At 51.2% G+C, this 19,207-nt stretch overlaps 1 protein-coding gene across 6 annotated transcripts in view; it reads left to right on the top strand.

The window, feature by feature from the left end:
• WHRN (whirlin) overlaps nucleotides 1-19,207 on the top strand; it is a 113,394-nt gene that overhangs the window by 76,291 nt on the left and 17,896 nt on the right. For 3 of the 6 annotated variants that reach the window (XM_078849034.1, XM_073314074.2, XM_073314073.2), the window contains 3 exons: nucleotides 2,902-3,114; nucleotides 4,784-4,990; nucleotides 8,264-8,296. In XM_078849034.1, the coding sequence (XP_078705160.1) occupies nucleotides 2,902-3,114; nucleotides 4,784-4,990; nucleotides 8,264-8,296 (453 nt within the window). The remainder of the gene's footprint in view (nucleotides 1-2,901; nucleotides 3,115-4,783; nucleotides 4,991-8,263; nucleotides 8,297-19,207) is intronic. The other 3 variants (XM_078849033.1, XM_078849032.1, XM_078849035.1) reach the window with 1 other exon arrangement.

The raw sequence follows: 19,207 nt of genomic DNA, 5'->3' as shown, positions 1-19,207 counted from the left end.
GACCCAAAATGGCCAATGAAGGGACAAGATACTTTCAAATCTGGAGCGGGGAAACAAAGGGTTCTGTCTGTCTGTGCGATGCTTTTGCCGGGAACAGATCAGGAATGCAGCCTTCCAACTCCTGTTAAGTTAGTAAGTCATCTAGCTAGAACACGTTAGATTTTCTTTTGTTTAATGTCTTGTAAAATAAGCTGTGCTGGAGGGAATGTATATTCCTGTTTTTGTGTCTTTTTGTAACTTAAGGTTTTGCCTAGAGGGATTCTCTGTGTTTTGAATCTGATTACCCTGTAAGGTATTTACCATCCTGATTTTACAGAGGGGATTCTTTTACCTTTTCTTTAAATAAAATTCTTCTTTTAAGAACCTGATTGATTTTTCATTGTTCTTAAGATCCAAGGGTTTGGGTCTGTGTTCACCCGTACCAATTGGTGAGGATTATTCTCAAGCCTTCCCCAGGAAAGGGAGTGTAGGGCTTGGGGGGGATATTTTGTGGGAAGACGTCTCCAAGTGGGCTCTTTCCCTGTTCTTTGTTTAAAACGCTTAATGGCAGCATACAGTTCAAGGACAAGGCAAAGTTTGTACCTTAGGGAAGTTTTTAACCTAAGCTGGTAAGAATAAGCTTAGGGGGTCTTTCATGCAGGTCCCAACATCTGAACCCTAGAGTTCAGAGTGGGGAAGGAACCTTGACACCCCCTTTCCGAGCTATCCGTCTGATTTCAATCAAGCGACACCTTGCAATTACAGTGGATTGTTTAGCGAACAACAGGCAGTTCTGTAGCTTGCTGTTGAGACGAGTCACGTGCAGGACATCAATAAGTTCTCTTTAAATATCAGGCTTTAGTCCCGTGGAAGGATGTGAACTGGGACCAGAGGGAAAGGTTAATATTAAAACCCTGTGGCTTGTGGAGCCACTTCAACGTAAAGCCGATAACAAACCTCTTGTTTCAGGGCTAAGAAGTAATCTGGGCGGGGTTGTGTTCTCGCGATGCCTTCTCACAAAGGCGGCTTTTTAAAGGGGATGGCTCTGCTGGAAGCACATAATGGGAGTGGAGAATCTCAGCTAGGAGCCTGCTCTCAGCTCGGAAGATTGGATGGCTCAGGGGGATTGGGAGTGGACCAGCGAGCTCCCTCCCCTTTAAGAGGCCAGGTCAAATCCAGCCTAGTAATAACAAAGGCCAACGTTTTTTAAAAGTGGCCGCTCGTGCTGGTTGCTGTCACGTGTGGGTGCCCAGCCTTGAGCACGTGGGTGCTGTTTGCCAAGCAGGCTGAGTGCCCAGAGCTCCAATTAAAGCCCAGGGGAACTGCAGATGCTCAGCGCCACTGGAGAGCCAGAGCTGGACACCCAAAAGGAGAGGCTGATTTTGAAAATGGGGGTGTTGTCACACTTCACCTCCAGAGCGCCTCCCCGGGCCTGGGTGTGGCGTTGCAGGGCTTTTTTCAGTCTAGCACCCTCTGCAGTCATTCCGATGCCACGACGGTCTGTCATTATACGTGACCTGTGGCCAGGGCACTGCTCAGGCCATTCCCCTTCCGGGGTTAACAGAAAAGTGCCGGATAGTACCCCCAGTCTAGTGGCTTTTGAGCCTGGGCCCCTTGACCTCCATCTGGGACCCAGGATGTTTGGCCTCTTCTCTTTCTGATGCCCACACCTTCGCTCTTGGCCTGGGGAAGGGTCGGGGAACCCAGGCCCACCCTCTGTTCCGGGTTCCAGCCCTGTTTAGGCAGCCAAGGACTGTTCCCTTCATTCCCTCTGCCATTCTCCCGGGGCTGCGCCTCCCTTTCTCCAAGCCTGTCAACATCTTTCCCCAGCCCTCTGGATTCTACTATCCCTGCTTGGAATCTAGGACTTCTTTCCATTTCTTCTTTGGCAGCTGTAGCGGTGTCCCTTTGGAGCTGCTCCCAGCCCTTCTTGCAGCAGCTGGCCTGTGAAGAGTCACTCCTCTGCCTGGGACTGGTCAGTCCTACGGTCCTGGAGGCAGGAGTCCCCCTCAGCCCTGTCTCTGGAGCTAGGGTTCTGTCCCAGGCTCTCAGCCTTAGGCCAGTCAGTTGTGCCCTGCTTCAGGCAGGGTTCCCTCCCCAGCCCTTCTCCTGGAGCTGGGATTGTGAATGAAGTGAACTACAAGGCTTTCCTTCCCAATTAGCCTCCCACTCCTCCGCCCACCAGCGCCTGCCCTGTGTGAGGAGCCGGCGGCCTCTTTGCTGCTCCCCTTCTCCCACTTAGCTGGGGGAGAGGGGACATTTGCCCTGCTTTCTCTGCAAGGTTTCAGGCCTTTAGAGGTACCGTGTCCAGATTCCTTCCCCAAGTACCATTCACTCCCAGGACCCTTAGGTCTAGATGTATCTACTGGACCCTTGGGCACCCTTAATGCCAGCCGTTGGGGTGGGCTGACCACCAGGCGCTGCCGTGCTCAGTGGCGGACTCCCCCGTTACAGGGGGCCTGAGTCAATAGCACCTGGTGGCCGGCGGGAAATGAGCTTGCGCTCTCCATTCAGTGTCCGCCTCACAAAAACCACCAGTGAGAGCCTGAGCAGGGCGGCCGAGGATCAACCAGACCAGAAGACCTCACTCCCGTCTCAACCCGAGACCTGGTACCTCCCAGCCTGGGCTGAGGCACGCCGGCAACTCTGGGCTGGGGAGCAGATGGCTTTGCTGCTGTCCATGTTGCACCAGTTCTGAAGATAAGAGACGCTGCCTTCTGTCAAGGCACCTCTCCCCAGCTCTCAGTTCAGTTCAGCCTTGACAGAAGCCAGTATTAGCTAGCCAGGAATGGCTGAGCAGAGGCCCTGGGTTGTGGGATGTAACCTTTAATGTGGTGCTACGGTCGACTTCTCTGTCTGCTGAGGCCAGTTTCTCAGCCATCCAGCCCCAGGGTAAAACAGTTCCTATGTGTTCTCTTTCAGCCCGTGTTTTACAGGGGCCTGGCTGGCTCCCAGGTGACGCTGAGCAGCCTGGTGAACCAGACCCGCGTCATGCTAGAGGAGCAAGCTCGCCACCTTCTGAATGAACAGGAGCGGGCGACCATGGCCTACTACCTGGACGAATACAAGGAGACCACCATTTCCGTTGACTCTCTCGTCATGGCTCTCTTCGAGCTACTCAACACACACGCCAAGGTAAGGGAGAGCCACCCCCAGCTCCAGGGAAGCACGGCTCACCCACAGAAGAGTGAATGGAACCGCAGGTCGTGGCTGAAGTCAGGCCGGCTCCAGCTACACCACAGCTGGCGAGAGCCATTAGTAAATGGGGCGGTTTTGTAGGCCAGCGAATTCCCCAAGCCAAAGTTGCAGCAGAGATACCGCATGGTCTGCTTGGAGGGCACTGGACTGGGAGTCAGGAGACTGGGGGGGGGCCTGTTCCTAGCCCTGCCACTGACCTGCTGCGTGACCTTGGGCAAGTCACTGCTCCTCTCTGGGCTTGTTTCCCCTCCCACCCATGTCTGTTTAAATTGTAAGCTTTTTGTCTCTCCCTGTGTCTCTGCAGCACCTAGCACAATGGGGCCCTGATCCAGAGCCTCTAGGTGCTGCCACAACACAACCAATGACTGGTTATGGGAGCGGGGAGTGGCTGAGACAAGGGGCTGTGATGGCAGCTGGTTACAGCCTGAACCACCTCACCAGAATGCCCGTGTGCACAAACTCTGTCCCAGGGTTTGAGGAGCTTAGAGTCGCTCCAGCCATAGGGCTGGAGATAGTGGACATCCCCGTGACACACAGTGGCAGAGCCCCCGTGCGATCTGGCCATGCACACGGTTCTTTGTGCTCATGCTCAGCTGGGAGGGAAGTCTGGAGCCAACAGAGGGCAGGAGCATGGGCTTAGCCCCTCTAAACCCAGGCAAGTCCAGCAACCATGCTGGAGAGTGTCTCTGAAGGAAGGTGATGGGGCATCCGTTCCACAGCCGCCTGGTGGGCAATGAAATCACCCAGGGCTTTACGGGGGGCAGAGCAAAGGGGCAAGAAAGCGGGAGGGGCACATCCTGAAAGACACCTCTCCCTGAGAATGGGGGTGGTCACTGACTGCCCTGACCTCCCCCCGTACTGCTCTTAGTTAACGAGTGCCGGATGGATGTGGGCTGCTGCAGGTAGCACAAAGCCTCCATCCCATGGGACTCAGGTAACAGGGCTGCCAGCATGCGTCCCCCATTGCGATAGCAGAGTCGGAGGTGCCGCATGCCCTTCCCACTCCCGCTGCGGCTAACCAGGGGGCGGGTCTCGTTCTAAATCCGCTACGCCCTAATGGCCCCTACTGCTGCGGTTAAGTAAGGGAACAGAAGCTCACTCTGCTTTTGCCGATGGCGTAATGAGACCAGGCTCCTTGCCACAAGGGGAGTAAATGGAGTTCGCTGCCAGAGGAGGGAAGAGTGAAAAGCAAATGGATGTCCAGTTTACGGGGGTTTCTTCAGCCTTCCGTTAGGCTGTGGAACGCACCCGCTGTGCTGAGAGCCGAGAGCATTGTTCTGAAGGGGGCTGTGGGCTCAGCTGGGTTTGATGCACACACGGTTAGTAAATGCAACATTTGCACATGCAAATCTGTGCATTTCTACATGCACAATGGTCACCGGCTTGCATTATTGCTGGCTGGAGCACACATGGTCATTTTGTGACCACGCAAACCTGTAAATACTGCGGGATCTGCTTAGGAGGCCTGGCTGCAAAGGTGTTCGGCTTTCCAACACCTGGCACCAAGGCGTTAAAAAAACGCATGGCATCATGGTGCAGCGAAAGGCCAGCTGTCTCATGCACTGTCTTCATGTTGACCTTTTCCTTCCCCCCCATCCCCATCCAGTTCTCGCTGCTATCTGAGGTGAGGGGGGTGATAGCCCCTCAGGACCTCGATCGCTTCAATACCCTGGTTCTGAAGCGGGAGATCGAGTCCATGAAGGCCCGACAGCCCTCGGTGCGCAGTGCCGACTCCTACTCCATGACGTCCCACAGCGACACCGGCTCCTCCAGTTGCAGCCACTTCACCTCCACCACGGTCAGCTCGGCTCGGGTGAGTACACTCGGCTTTCCTGCCGTTCCCAGTCAGCCTCCTGAACCACCCTCCTTCTCCGTGAAGCCCTACCCACTCCCTGCCGTCTCGTGAAGTCCTCCTGCAAACCCTTCCCCCCCCCCAACCCTCCGCAAACCTACTCCCCCTCGGCTCTCCAAAATGATCGCCAAGCTCACACGGTGCAGGGGCTCCACTCTGGCAGTGGGTTGCAGGCATCACGGAGACCCTCGTCTCATATGCAGAGGTGGCGCGGAGGTGGTGCCTGGGGGCAGGAGAACAGCATTGCTGGCTTCGGTCTAAAATTGCTGCCCATTCACTGCACCCACGGCTCTGAAGCTAAGATCAACGTGGTCAAACCGAACATGCTTCAGAGCACAAGCAGATCGCCACAGGCATCCGGGAAGAATCTATCTTCCAACCCCCTAGCCCATCCCCTCCTCCACCTCCACAGCATGGCAGAATCAGCTGAGTGAACTGTGTGAGAGAAGAGGAAATCTCTCCCACTGAAGCAAGAGATACTGGGCCACTGTTGATGGCAAGGTGCCAGCTTTGATTGGCCTGTGATTGGCTCTCACTGGGCAAACCCTGTAACCCTGAATAACCGAGGTATAGCTATAATACTGGAGAATATCATGTTTTGCTTGGAAAGGCTCCCCCGGTGGCTCCATGACAGCACTTCTACCCCCGATGCCACATGCATGGGCTCAGTAATAGGTGGGGGCTGGTCAAGAGCTGGAAATGGTGCTGAAGCATCAGACTCGTGCCCTGAGATCTCCCCTGACCTGTGTACGAGTGGTATTGGTGGACCCCATCCAGGCAGCCAGGGCAAACGGAGAGACCCTTGAAGCACATGGAAAATGCATGTGCACGCCCCGTAAGCAATTCAGCAGTCACAAGCCTGAGCTCCAGTGGGAATGGGGGCAGGAGGGGGCAGAGCTGTGCTGGAGACCAGTGCACTGAATCACCCTCTGCACTCCACCCTCCTGCCGCTATGGGCCAAAGGGAACCAAAGAAGCGGGAGGATTTCTGCTTTCCTCTAGGGAGGGTCCGGTTGTAAGTCCTTAGGGCCCTCGGGGTGGTGTCCATGATCTGTGAGGAGACGTCCGCTGAAGGTCATGCGGGACCTTGGAGATGACACACCTGGTCTTTGGGAAAGGGCCATTTGCAGGGTCCTGGGGACCGCAGAGGTGATGAACCTGGTGGGGTGCTCACACTCTGCCCCCGCTGAAGTCAGTGGGGAGTGCCAGCAGAGTCTGACCAACACTGAGCCTGCTTGAAAATCCCGCCTTATATCACCGCCCTCCGTTTCTCATTGCACAGGCCCGGGCTCCAACTGCCTTTCCCAGCCCCTGGCCTGCCATTATAGTGATGATACTAGCTATCCCTTTAAACAAGTCCCCCTCTTCCCCGTGCCCCCATAACCACACGTGCTCCCTACCACCCCCTTCCCTGTCCCAGCAGGGATGATGGAAATGGCGCCATCTGCATTCCCTGCCAGTCCTCTTCCTCCCGGCGCGTGAGTGACTCCGTGGCAATGTCTCAGGGTCGTCACCGCGTGCACCATCTCATTAAGTTATCATAATCACCTCTAAGTGTGCTGCGGCGCGGCCGCAAAATTAATTTCCCAGCCGTAAATTGGCTTTCATCATAAACACATTAGCTGCCTTGGAAATTAAAACCTCCATGAAAGGAACAGACAGCCGCGGCTGCTGCCCGATCAGCGCGGCAAGGGGGCAGTAGGAAAACAGGCCAGGCTTCTGTTCTAATGGGAGGCTCTGCAGCCAACAGGGGAGAAGCAGAGGGGGCCTTTCTTGGGGATGAGGCAGCCCGATCTGAGCTCCGAGCATAAGTTTCATAGAATCATAGAATAACAGAGTTGGAAGGGACCTCTGGAGGCCATCTAGTCCAACCCCCTGCCCAGAGCAGGACCAATCCCAACCAAATCATCCCAGCCAGGGCTTTGTCAAGCCTGATCTTAAAAACTTCTAAGGAAGGGGATTCCACCACCTCCCTAGGTAACGCATTCCAGTGTTTCACCACCCTCCTAGTGAAAAAGTTTTTCCTAATAGTTCCTAAAAGTTTTTCATGGCACTGGACATGGTTTTTCAGCCTTTAATGGGAGTCCCATAGTTAATACCTTCTGCACCAGCTGAGCTGGATTAAAGCAGCGTGCTGGATCAAGGGGGTGGGGATCGCTCAGTGGTTTGAGCATTGGCCTGCTAAACCCAGGGTTGCGAGTTCAATCCTTGAGGGGACCATTTTTTGGGCCAAAGATTGGGGATTGGTCCTGCTTTGAGCAGGGGGTTAGGCTAGATGACCTCCTGAGGTCCCTTCCAACCCTGATATTCTATGATTTGGATGATTTTCTACATTTCTAATCCAAACAGGAGACTCCAGAGTCACTCTGGGGCATAGGAGGTTGCCAGCAAAATATCTCCAGAGCTGTGGAAGGCAGGAGAGGGTGCTGGCAAATAACAATCCTCAACAAGGAGTGGACTTAGCTCTTTGAAGTCAAATGATTACCAGGGGGATAGGGAAGGCTGGGAAAATATTGGTGACCCCTTCAGATCCCAAATGGGCAGATGGATGCATTCCTGCCTTCATCCACCACTCTCCAGCCACCGACTGATTCCTGCTTCTGGGTACACGGGATAGAGCTTCAGAATGCGGGAGTCAGGGTGAGCAGCCCCCTCCCAAATTACACCCTGTTCGGAGCACATGGAGCCATACCCCATAGGAATCAATGGGATTGCCTGGGGTGTAAATCAGCCCCGGGTTTGCCCCAGGGTCTGTAGGAAAGCCAGGGCATGCAAAACAGCCACTCCTCAGACAATCCTTGCTCTTCCTTTCCACATGTGAGACTTGCAGCCTCAGTCTAGTGCTACCAGTGTGGCCAGATCAGCCAGCTCCTGTAACGCCCCCGTCCCTAAAACCCTGATCCTTTGCTTTAACTCTGCCCAGTAATGCCGAAGGAGGAGATGACAGAGGGGGAACTCAAGGGGGCCTGTTATTTCTGTGCAAACCAAGAAAGGGCCCATGTAGTCCACCGATGCTAGTTATCTGGCCCCATCTCCCTGCTCTTCTCTCTGAACGGGGCTCTTGCTGCCTTTATTTGAATGCATTGGAGAGAACCCAAGACATGTTCCATGGGATGGCAAGGTTGGGGATGGGGAGGGGGTTGTGCAATGTTTTCTTCGTGTCATTCGTTTGTTCTACTTCCTCCCTAACATTTTTGTTTTTCCCTTTTATGTCTGTTTGAATCTGTTCCCCCAGGAGCGACTCTTGTGGCTAATAGACCTGATGGAGGTAGGGTCCTTTCAGTGGGGTGGGGAGTTGCGTGCTGTGATTTCCATAGTGAAAGAGATGTGGGAGTGGGGAGGGCATAATTCAATTGTTTGCTGCCAGAGGCTGATGCCTTCCCGTTCGGTGTTTGCTTTCACTTCCTTTGCCTCTGCCAGCTCTCAGCCTTTCCTTAGCATCTCCCTCCCTGCCACTCCTGCTGGGGCAGCGATGCTTGGAGCTCCAGTGTAGACACGGCTCTGAAGTCTTTACCGCCATGCCCTCTGACCCGATTCGGGCCACGTCAAAATGCTGGCGCCCTGTCTACACTAAAGCTCCCACTGCACTTGATGGTGCAACAGTGGGAGATTTGAAGGGCAAGTTCAGCGCCAGTCTCCTGGGCTGATCTGATCTATCCCTGTTTGTCCTTTCTAACTACTGTCTCATTCCAGCTTGTCTCATGATACCTTTGTACCTGCTCCTTCCATCATGGCACCACATCTGTCCACTGCTCTGTGTAATCAGCCAGTCTATGCCCTGGCTGGGGGGTCATATTGGCCATCTAGGGCAGGCCACATTGGCCATCTTAAGTCCACATTGTCTTTGATTCAAGCGCCATAAAGAGCAATGCATAATAGCATGGGTTCTTAACCTAGGGGGCGCGACTACTCTCCTTTTTTGGTATAGCTAGATGGGGAGAGGGTCTCAAAATGTTTGGGGGAGGGGCTCCTGAAACTGTATTCTGCTGTACCATGGGCTCTAGGACAGAACTGGTTGAGAAGCCCGGCGCTCTCATGTACTGCAATTCTAATGCGTCCCCAGAACATCTTCCAGGCACACTGAGCCCCAAAAGGCTGCAACCGGGGCGGAATCATACATGACAACAGGCTAAATTACAGGGTGCAGGTGTGTAGAAACACTGGTCCAAACTCATCCCCAGTGCCGCTCTGCTGACCAGGGGCTGAGTCTGACCCCACTGTACGGTGAATGATTGCAAGGTCTCATTTGTGAGGCTGAGCGCATCCCATAATGGACCTTTAAAAGCCCCTTCTATCTTGCAGGGAGGAATCTCAAGGTTATTGGATGGAATTCACCCTGCAGGGCAGGTGGAATCTTAAAGCACCTGGACTGTAGCTGGTGTAGTAATTGGTTTCAGTGGAACTGCGCCTGCATTTGGACTGCGTGAAGTTAGTCCATGCGGAGATAAATGCATACCTGTCTGATGAAATGTGCTTCGAGTGAGCAGTGGGCTAATGAGAACTACCTCACTGGACGACTCTGCTTCAAAGTGCTTTGCTAACCCCTGACTTTGCTTGCCATGAACTCTTGTCAGTGTCTCCTTTGGTGCAGATGGGCTTAGTATCCCCTTGCTCTGGTTGTGAGCTGCGGGGGCATCTCTGGGGAAAGAGGAGGAACTTCATAAATCCCTCATGCTGTGCACTCCCCCCCTTCGCCCCCATCTATTGACCCCTGGTCTCTGGGAAGTCCCGTAGATTGTCAGAATGCTCCCGTGAAGAGGGGATAGCGCCGTGTTTGGTGAAAGGTGCTATTTAGGCTGGGAAGGTAGCACAATGAAGATTAAATGGAGTGGTTTGGGGTCCGTTAGCCAATGTATATGTTAGCTGTAGTATACAGCATGTTAATAGGTAGTGTGCACGTGGTATTTATGCATATGGGTATTGGGAAGTTATGTTAATTGAATGTATTATTCGCTTCCCACAGTTCTCTTCACACATGTCACCTATCCCACAACACTTTGCAAAACTGAAGGCAGCTTTGGAATTAAAAAAGAGGAAACTTGTCAAGGCAAAGATGCATGAACATTTCGTACCTAGTACAGCCAGAGAGTACTTTTGTTATGGCTCATCAATGCTTGGAATATAGCATTCAAAATGAGCTCTGGAAAGTATAGGGAGGTACCAAGGACAAGCTGGCACAAAGTAGTGGGACAAACTTAAATTTTAAGTGATGTGTAAAGAGTTTTGTAACTTGTAACATCACACTATCAGTTCTACTAGCTGAAATGTCTAACTTTGAAGCACACCATCAGTGTGAAGTGAACTTGCTCCAAGGTAAGAATTTGCTTCCTGGAAGCAGGGCATGTATATCTCATTTTCGTATCGTAGTACTTTGTCTTTAGACAATACATTTGGCTACGTTTGGTTATTTGGTCTCTTGGACATTTTTAAAAATGAACCGCGAGGGTAGTTAGATGATTGGCTACCCCTTTTAATCACTAGTTTGTATGATAATGCGTTTGGCAAAGCAGAAACTTGGGAAGTGCCACTTCACACCAAACTAAGGGCTAGATTTTTATTTTATTTACACCAGCAGAAAATCCCGTGTATATATGTGGGCTTAAGTGCAGTTACTTGGGATATACCTCGGTATAACTGAGAGCAGACTCTGGCCCTCTATCTGATAAAGGGACTTACTTACATGAGCCACGGGGATCGCATGATTCCATCTGGTGTGCAGGCCATCTGTATTCCTTCCCATCATGGGGGATGTGTCACCCCCAGGTAGTAGTAATAATCATACTTTGTAACTAAATCATTGTAAGTGACCAAAGCTTTTGCAAAGGTGTTCACAGATGGGGAAACTGAGGCACAGAAAGGGGAACTGCCCAGTTCGAGATGTTGGCAAATTGCATAGACAGTTGCTTGAGTACGCTTTGGTCTGTTATGAAATATATTCAAGAGACTAAATCGCCAATACCAGTCAGGTTTATTGCTATAAGTCAATCATAATATAGTCCAGGGAAAAGATTCAGTATGATGCCAGTCTCTGGGAAGCCATCTCGTGCAGCTTTGTTACATTCACCTTATGTAAGGCCGTGTGCTCCCAGAGTTGCACATTTCAACCAGTCGTATTTACAGGATGATTTTCCAAGGTACAAAGCTCTTTTCTTCTGTTCCTCTCCTTATCTTTGTTTTGGGTACTAGCGTTTCAGGTGCTGGGTCATGAAAGTCCCTCCCTAGCTTATACCAAGACGGAGAGCAAATGTATCTCGATTTTGACAAGTTCCTATCTGCCGATGCCAGTTGTTCTATTGTAGGGCACCGTGGGATGTAGCTTCGCATGAATAACAGAACTCTGGGAGAAGCATAGGCCAATGTAGCTCTTATCATGGCCAGGCGTTCGTATAATGTGGTGTATATTAGGCTAGGATGTGTGTATTCTCTAGCAAAGATCATACAGCAAAACAGTGATAAAGCCAGGAACAAGGCCTAGACCTCCAGGGTGCCAGGCTTTCCAGGTGCTGCCACCTTGAATGAGGCTAAGTGTGGCATGGTGGCAGCACCAGGGGCGAGGAAGGCTGGTGTCACCAGGTCCACTTTGACACCCCGGATCCATTTGACTGCTCCTTGATTCACCATGATAGCCACCAGACCCTTACTTGGGACTCAAGGTGTGTGGAATATGGGAAGCCGTGGTACTAACACTGTGCCCCCTTCAACTCCGAATCTCTCAGGCACCCCACGTCTGGCAGCAGTCCCCACTACTAAATAGCACCTTCCCTAGTGTCAAGATGGCCGCAGCAGTGCCGAAGGATTCCCCACCAAAGGGCCCTATCCACCATCTCGGAGGTCACTGGGAGCCTTTCAACTGGCTGCAATGAGAATTGGATTGGGTTCCGGTCCATCCCTGGTACGTCTGCACTGAAGTCAATGGAGTTACGCTAGGCGTGGATCTACCCCAAAGGCTACCTCTCCAGTGCCCAAAAGCCCTGTGGCAGCAAGTCTCAGAGCCCTGTCAACAGATGCAGGCTTGCGGGGCTCATGCTAGGGGGCTAAAACTAGCCATGTCGACTTTCCCACTCAGGCTGGAGCTGGGACTCTGAGACCCACCCCACTTGCCAGGTTTCAGAGCCTGAGTGAGAACAGCTACATGGCTATTTTTAGCCCCATAGCACAAGCCCAGGAGCCGGAGTGAGTTGGCCTGGCCTCTGAAACTCACTTCTGTGGGGGAGGGGTGGGAGTGAGGTTGCAGTGTAGACGTACCCTAAGAGTCCCCTCAGCTCTCCAATCTGCAGGCTAATGATTCATAGATTCATAGATATTAAGGTCAGAAGGGACCATTATGATAATCTAGTCTGACCTCCTGCACAATGCAGGCCACAGAATCTCACCCACCCACTCCTGCGATAAACCTCTCACCTATGTCTGAGCTGTTGAAGTCCTCAAATCATGGTTTAAAGACTTCAAGGAGCAGAGAATCCTCCAGCAAGTGGCCCGTGCCCCATGATACAGAGGAAGGTGAAAAATCCCCAGGGCCTCTTCCAATCTGCCCTGGAGAAAAATTCCTTCCCGACCCCAAATATGGCAATCAGCTAAACCCTGAGCATATGGGCAAGATTCACCAACCAGATACCCAGGAAAGAATTCTCTGTAGTAACTCAGATCCCACCTCATCTAACATCCCAAACTTCTGAATGAGCTGGTCAATTCGAGGATCACTAGCCCCTTCTAAACTTGTGAGGTGTGATATCATTATGGGGTGCATGAAGTTCACCCCCAGGCAAGCCAAGTCCTAATTAAACCTCTCTGTAATGCTGATTATAGATTCATAGATACTAAGGTCAGAAGGGACCATTATGATCATCTAGTCTGACCTCCTGCACAATGCAGGCCACAGAATTTCACCCACCCACTCCTGCGAAAAACCTCTCACTTATGTCTGAGCTATTGAAGTCCTCAAATCATGGTTTAGAGACTTCAAGGAGCAGAGAATCCTCCAGCAAGTGACCCATGCCCCATGCTACAGAGGACGGCGAAAAACCTCCAGGGCCTCTTCCAATCTGCCCTGGAGGAAAATTCCTTCCCGACCCCAAATATGGCGATCAGCTAAACCGTGAGCATATGGGCAAGATTCACCAGCCAGATACTACAGAAAATTCTTTCCTGGGAACTCAGATCCCACCCCATCTAACATCCCATCACAGGCCATTGGGCCTATTTACCATGAATATTTAATTACCAAAACCATGTTATCCCATCATACCATCTCCTCCATAAACTTACTGAGTTTAATCTTAAAGCCAGACAGATCTTTTGGCCCCACTGCTTCCCTTGGAAGGCTATTCCAAAACTTCACTCCTCTGATGGTTAGAAACCTTCATCTAATTTCAAATCTAAACTTCCTGATGGCCAGTTTATATCCATTTGTTCTTGTGTCCACATTGGTACTGAGCTTAAATAATTCCTCTCCCGCTCCGGTATTTATCCCTCTGATATATTTATAGAGAGCAATCATATCGCCCCTCAACCTTCTTTTAATTAGGCTAAACAAGCCAAGCTCCTTGAGTCTCCTTTCATAAGACAAGTTTTCCATTCCTCGAATCATCCTCGTAGCCCTTCTCTGTACCTGTTCCAGTTTGAATTCATCCTTCTTAAACGTGGGAGACAAGAACTGCACACAGTATTCCAGGTGAGGTCTCACCAGTGCCTTGTATAACGGTACTAAAACCTCCTTATCCCTACTGGAAATACCTCTCCTGATGCATCCCAAGACCGCATTAGCTTTTTTCACAGCCATATCACATTGGCAGCTCATAGTCATCCTATGATCAACCAGTACTCCAAGGTCCTTCTTCTCCTCCTATGACCCAGCCAGACCTGGTTATCACCTCCTAGTTTAATGTGTCTTTGGCTCTCTGCTCAGTTCTGCAAAGCAGGGGTTAATTGTACAATGTGATAATCAGCTGCAGTCTCTTGATCACAGGAGCTCAGGTATTGTAGAATTTGCTTAAAAATGAGCTGGTCCTGAGGGATTTGGAGAGGGGTTTGGGTTTTTCCCGGCTGTGTAATTATTATGTTTACAAAATTGAAATCTACATTGATTTTATGTAGTCATTATTTCGTAGCAAATGTAGTGCCAGATTGACAGACAGCAGAGTTCTCTGTACAGAGCCCAATCCTGCGAGGGGCTGAGCAGCTCCTGGGAGGCGCTCGACACCAGGATGGATTGGGCCCTGTAGCTCCAGAACAGACACCGCGTAGAGGGCAGCAGTGTCCTCCCACATCCTGACCCCTGCGAATAAGCATGAACTCCATTCTGGGTGGAACAACTCATTGCAGGAGATGGGGAGGGAGATGATCTCCTTGTCCATTCATCCTTAAGTGACCATGCTCACCAGTAGCTGAAAAGGCCTAGCTTGGGGTTGGGTTCAGAACAAAGTTTCAGTTTTGGTTCTTATTTTAGCCAAAATGGATCAGCCATGCCTGGTTTTAAAGGGACAGAGGTCTAAATAAAAGTGAGGCGGGGTTATCTAGTGATTAGAGCAAGGAGCTGGGTGTCAAGACTTCTGGACCCTGCATCTAGCTCAGCCACCAACCCCAGGGAATGATCACAAAGTCACTTATCTTCCTGTGCCTCAGTTTCCCAACTGTAAAGTTAGACTAGTATATTGCCCTGCCACCCTGGGGAGGGACCAGTGACTTGATAGACTTAATTAATTAATATCTGGGAAGTGCTTTGAGACCCTCAAATGGAAGGCGCTTGAGAACAACTGGAAAAGGTGTTAGAATGATCCCAGATGGTGAAACGAAATACCTGTTTTCCCAGTCACTTTGCCTGCCTGTTTCCCGTCTCCTGAAGAAATGATGGGTTGTGGCTGTTGTATCTTAAATCCACATAGAGGGGAGATTAGACGGGGCCTTTAAATTATCTCAGTTCATCTCCTCCAAATTTACCATTCAGCAGTGACCTTTCTGTTCATCCTGAAAACTTAGTTCTGAGACTGAAGTTCTAGAAGTGCTCTCAGATTCCCCACTTCTCAGTATAATAAACTCAATTAATGAAGCAAGAGGACCAATAAATTCACTTAACAATGTAATGGTGCTGGAGGTGGGTCTCTGCTAACATCACCATGGAATCTGAAGCTCCCAGACATTTCTTACAAGTAATAATTCACATGAATCTGCAGTGGGTTTAGATAGCATCTCAGTAGAAGCACAAGGAATTTTGGCAGGAAATCACAATACTGCTTGCTGTGGCTGAAAGAATAGAGTCCGATGTTTTAAGGTGTTTCGTGAAAGGTCTTCCACCCCTTCACCCCACCAGCGTATTTGGGGAAAGCAGCATGATCCAGAGCAGTGATTCTCAACCAGGGGTACACATACCCCTGGGGGTACGCAAAGATCTTCCGGGGGTATGTCATCTCATCTAGATATTTGCCTAGTTTTACAACATGCTACATAAAAAGCACTAGCAAAGTCAGCACAAACTAAAATTTCATACAGACAAAATGAGAAAGGAAGCTAATTTCCATGGGTTAGAAGGAAACAGTTGAACCATGCCAAGCAGCCCCCCAGGTGGGATATCTGTTATCTCCTGTGCTAAAATGACATTAATGTGTAGTGTAGCTCAGAGGTGTTAAACCACTGTCAAGCTACACACCAGAAATGGTCACCTTTCAGCCGAGGGCAAAGTGATCCCAGTTGTATAGCAATATATGTTAGTAAAGCGCAGTGGGACTTGAGAATATAAAATACATCTCCATATAAGTAGTTATTTTATTATTACCCTGTGTCCATGCCCATGTTGTTAGTACTGCTGTTGGAAAAACTTTGACAAACTTTGTTTTGTCAAAATTTAAATGTTCTGTGGACACAGTTTGATTTGACGAACTTCCAACAGAAACCAGGTTTCCACCGGTTTCCTGCCATCTTGCCTACCCACCTCCCCGGCAGACCACCTGTGGGCTGCCAGGGAACTGAGAGCCTGGTATCCCTGGGCCGTCCAGGGTGGGGGACTCAGTGGCAGCCCACCAGACAGACTGCCCCAGCGCCGGGACTTTGTTCCCTTTTATGGCGAATTTTCAATTTTATTCCAACTCTGAATAAAACCAGATTTCAAAATACCAAAACCCTCCTCGAAACAGAATGACCTTTCTCTGCCTGGCTCCTGTCGTTAGCAATAACTGGGAAAAAGGAGATGCTAATTTTTAACAGTGAGTTTAATTAACCATTGAAACCGATGGCCAAGGAATGTGGTAGATTCTCCATCACTTGGAGTTTTTACAGCAAGACGGGGTATATTTCTAAAAGATTACACCCGAGCTCCGCTACAGGTTGGACTCAGTACAGAAATCAGTGGGTGAAATTCTCTGGCCTGTACTCTGCAGGGGTCAGACTGGATGATCACAAAGGCCCCTTCTGCCCTTAGGATCCATGAATAACGTACATTAGAGGGAGGAGAAATAGACGGTTGATAGGTGCGGAGCTATTTCTAAACACTTGTTTTTCAAAGCTGTGGCATGGGGCCTCAGTGGCCTTTTAAAGTGACAGCCAATAAAACCTGATCTTAAAATAGAGTGAGCTCCTACAGGCACGTTTTTGCTTAAAAGCCATTGCCTTTTACAGCCAGGAGCAATTTCTACTTTGCCCAGAAATATTAGGCGTAAGGGAAATCCAGTCCTCTTTTAGGACAGCTCAGCAAAACATGGAACCATATTTATATCTCCACGCAGACGGGCCGAAAACAGCCAGGGTCAGCAGCATTGTTGGCAGGGCCTAGGCATAGAGCAGCCCGGGGGCTGCTGAGAACTCCCTAGCAGCAAAGAGAGGACTGGCAGGCTGCCTTGACTCAGTGAGCATGTTCCCCTGGCACACGGTGCCTGGCATGTCTGGAGACAGACAGCCCGCCAGCCCTTTCCCTGAAATGCCCATTACTATGGCAGAACATTTCAGAACTATCTCCAGCTGAGATCCAATACAGGAACAGCCTGGTCGAAACAGAGATGGGGTGGAATGGATGTAAAACCACAGGAGTCCTGTAGTCTCCTCCAGAGTAAACCAGTGGGGTGTATCCTCATGGGTAGGACCCTACCAAATCTGGTCTTTTGTGTCATTTTACCCTGTCCTATACAGATTCCACAGAGGAGACAAGTGTGGGGGGGGGGCGCAAGGTGATTGTGGGGGGGGTGGTATTGCCACCCTTACTTCTGTGGTGCCGTCAGCACGGGGTGGCCAGAGAGCGGCAGCTGTTAGCCAGCTGCCCAGCTCTGAAGTCAGGAGCAGCGCAGAAGTAAGGATGGCAATACCACAACCCCCCCTACAGTAACCTAGCAACTCCCCCCCCAGGCCTCTTTTGGGTCAGGACCCCTATGGTTACAACACTGTGAAATTTCAGATTTAAATAGCTGAAATCATGAAATTTACAATTTTTTAAATCCTATGGCCGTGAAATTGACCAAAATGGACCATTAATTTGGTAGGGCCCTACTCATGGGTCAGCGTAAAGATTTGCTGCAGTGTGACCCTTGAGAAATCCTCCTGTCCTGCAGGAAGGGAAGGAACTCGGTGCTGTTCACCCTGCAGGGGGAGAGGAATTGTAAAGGGCACAGTCGCCAGAAAGCCCAGGTCCTACTGATAATCCAAACTGAGCGAGCTGTACCTGGTCCTAGGCCTGGTTGTTATTGGCAGGGTCTCTCCAGGGGTTCCCTGATCAGTGTGGGCAGGTTTTTTGTTTATGTCCCCTGAGAACCAGGCTAGCCAAATTGTGCAATAGAAACACCCCCTTCCTCCCACTCTCCTCACCGAGCCCATTAGCTCCGAGGCCGATCGCCTGGCTGGAGTAGAACTGCACCGGGATCAGGCAGAGAAAGCAGCAGCCACCCTGCCAGCAGCCCTGCGGCATACAGGAGAGCTTTGCAATGCGCATCCATCAAACCAGAGTGCAAACGCCCCTACCTGTGTAGTGCTGATACTGAGACTGCACATTGGACCAGGTCTTTGGGAAAGGCTTTAGATACCCTGGTGATGGCCATGGTGTAAGAGCGGGATCTGTAGCCACACAGGCCTGGTGTGGAGGAGTAGACTTTACTGTCTCTGTAAATACTTTCTCTCTTCACTCCGCCTTCCCTGGAAACTTTTTTAGGCCAATGATGTTAAAGGTGGGTCTCGATTCCTGTCTCCTAAGCTTCCCTATTTATAAGGCTCCGGAGCCTTAATATTTCACCCATCCTGCCAAGGGAAGATCTTTTGAACAGGAACTCAGTGGACTTCATCCTACAGGGCTTCAGGCTTCAAAGGTGCTGGGGGTCTAGCACAGAGGTGGGCAAACTATGGCCCAGGGGCCACATCTGGCCCTCCAGACATTTTAATCCAGCCCTTGAGCTCCCATCTGGAAGTGGGGTCTGGGGTTTGCCCCGCTCCGCATGGCTCCTGGAAGCAGTGGCATGTCCCTCTTCCAGCTCCTACATGTAGGGGCAGCCAAGGGGCTCCGCACGCTGCCCCCACCCCAAGTGCCGCCCCCGCAGCTCCCATTGGCTGGGAACTGCAGCCAATGGGAGCTGCAGGGGCGGTGCCTGCTCACAGGGCAGCGCACAGAGCTGCCTGGCTGTGCCTCCGCAGGGGAGCCGGAGGGGGGACATGCCGCTGTTTCTTGGAGCTGCTTGAGGTAAGTGCCGCCTGGAACCTGCATCCCTGACCCCCTCCCATGCCCCTGCCCCAGCCCTGATTGCCCTCCTGCCCTCTGAACCCCTTGGTTCCAGCCCGGAGCACGCTCCTGCACCCCCAACTCCTCATCCCCAGCCACACCCCAGAGCCCGCACCCCTAACTGGAGCCCTCAAGCCCTCCTGCACCCCACCTCCAATTTCGTGAGCCTTCATGGCCCCCCATACAATTTCCATACCCAGATGTGGCCCTCGGGCCAAAACGTTTGTCCACCCCTGGTCTAGCATGTGCATTTTGGAAGCTCTCCGGGCTGCACGTGGCTGGTGAATTGTTAACGTCCTGGCTCACGTGGCAGCCTGAAAGCTCTTGTCTCTGGCACATCAGGCAGGCAATTGAAAGTCTGGCCAGGGAAGGGTTACAGACCCAGCTGCCTCCCCCCACAGCGACATGGGGAGGGGACTGGAAATGCCACCACTTCCTGTGTGGTTATTGACAAGCCATGGTGGGATTATAGGCTTAGGGGCAGCAGCTGGAGAT

Source organism: Lepidochelys kempii, chromosome 16, assembly GCF_965140285.1.
Source record: "Lepidochelys kempii isolate rLepKem1 chromosome 16, rLepKem1.hap1, whole genome shotgun sequence".
Lineage (NCBI taxonomy): Eukaryota > Metazoa > Chordata > Testudines > Cheloniidae > Lepidochelys > Lepidochelys kempii.
Note: the sequence above shows the minus strand (reverse complement) of the source record. Positions and strands in the feature narration are given on the sequence as shown.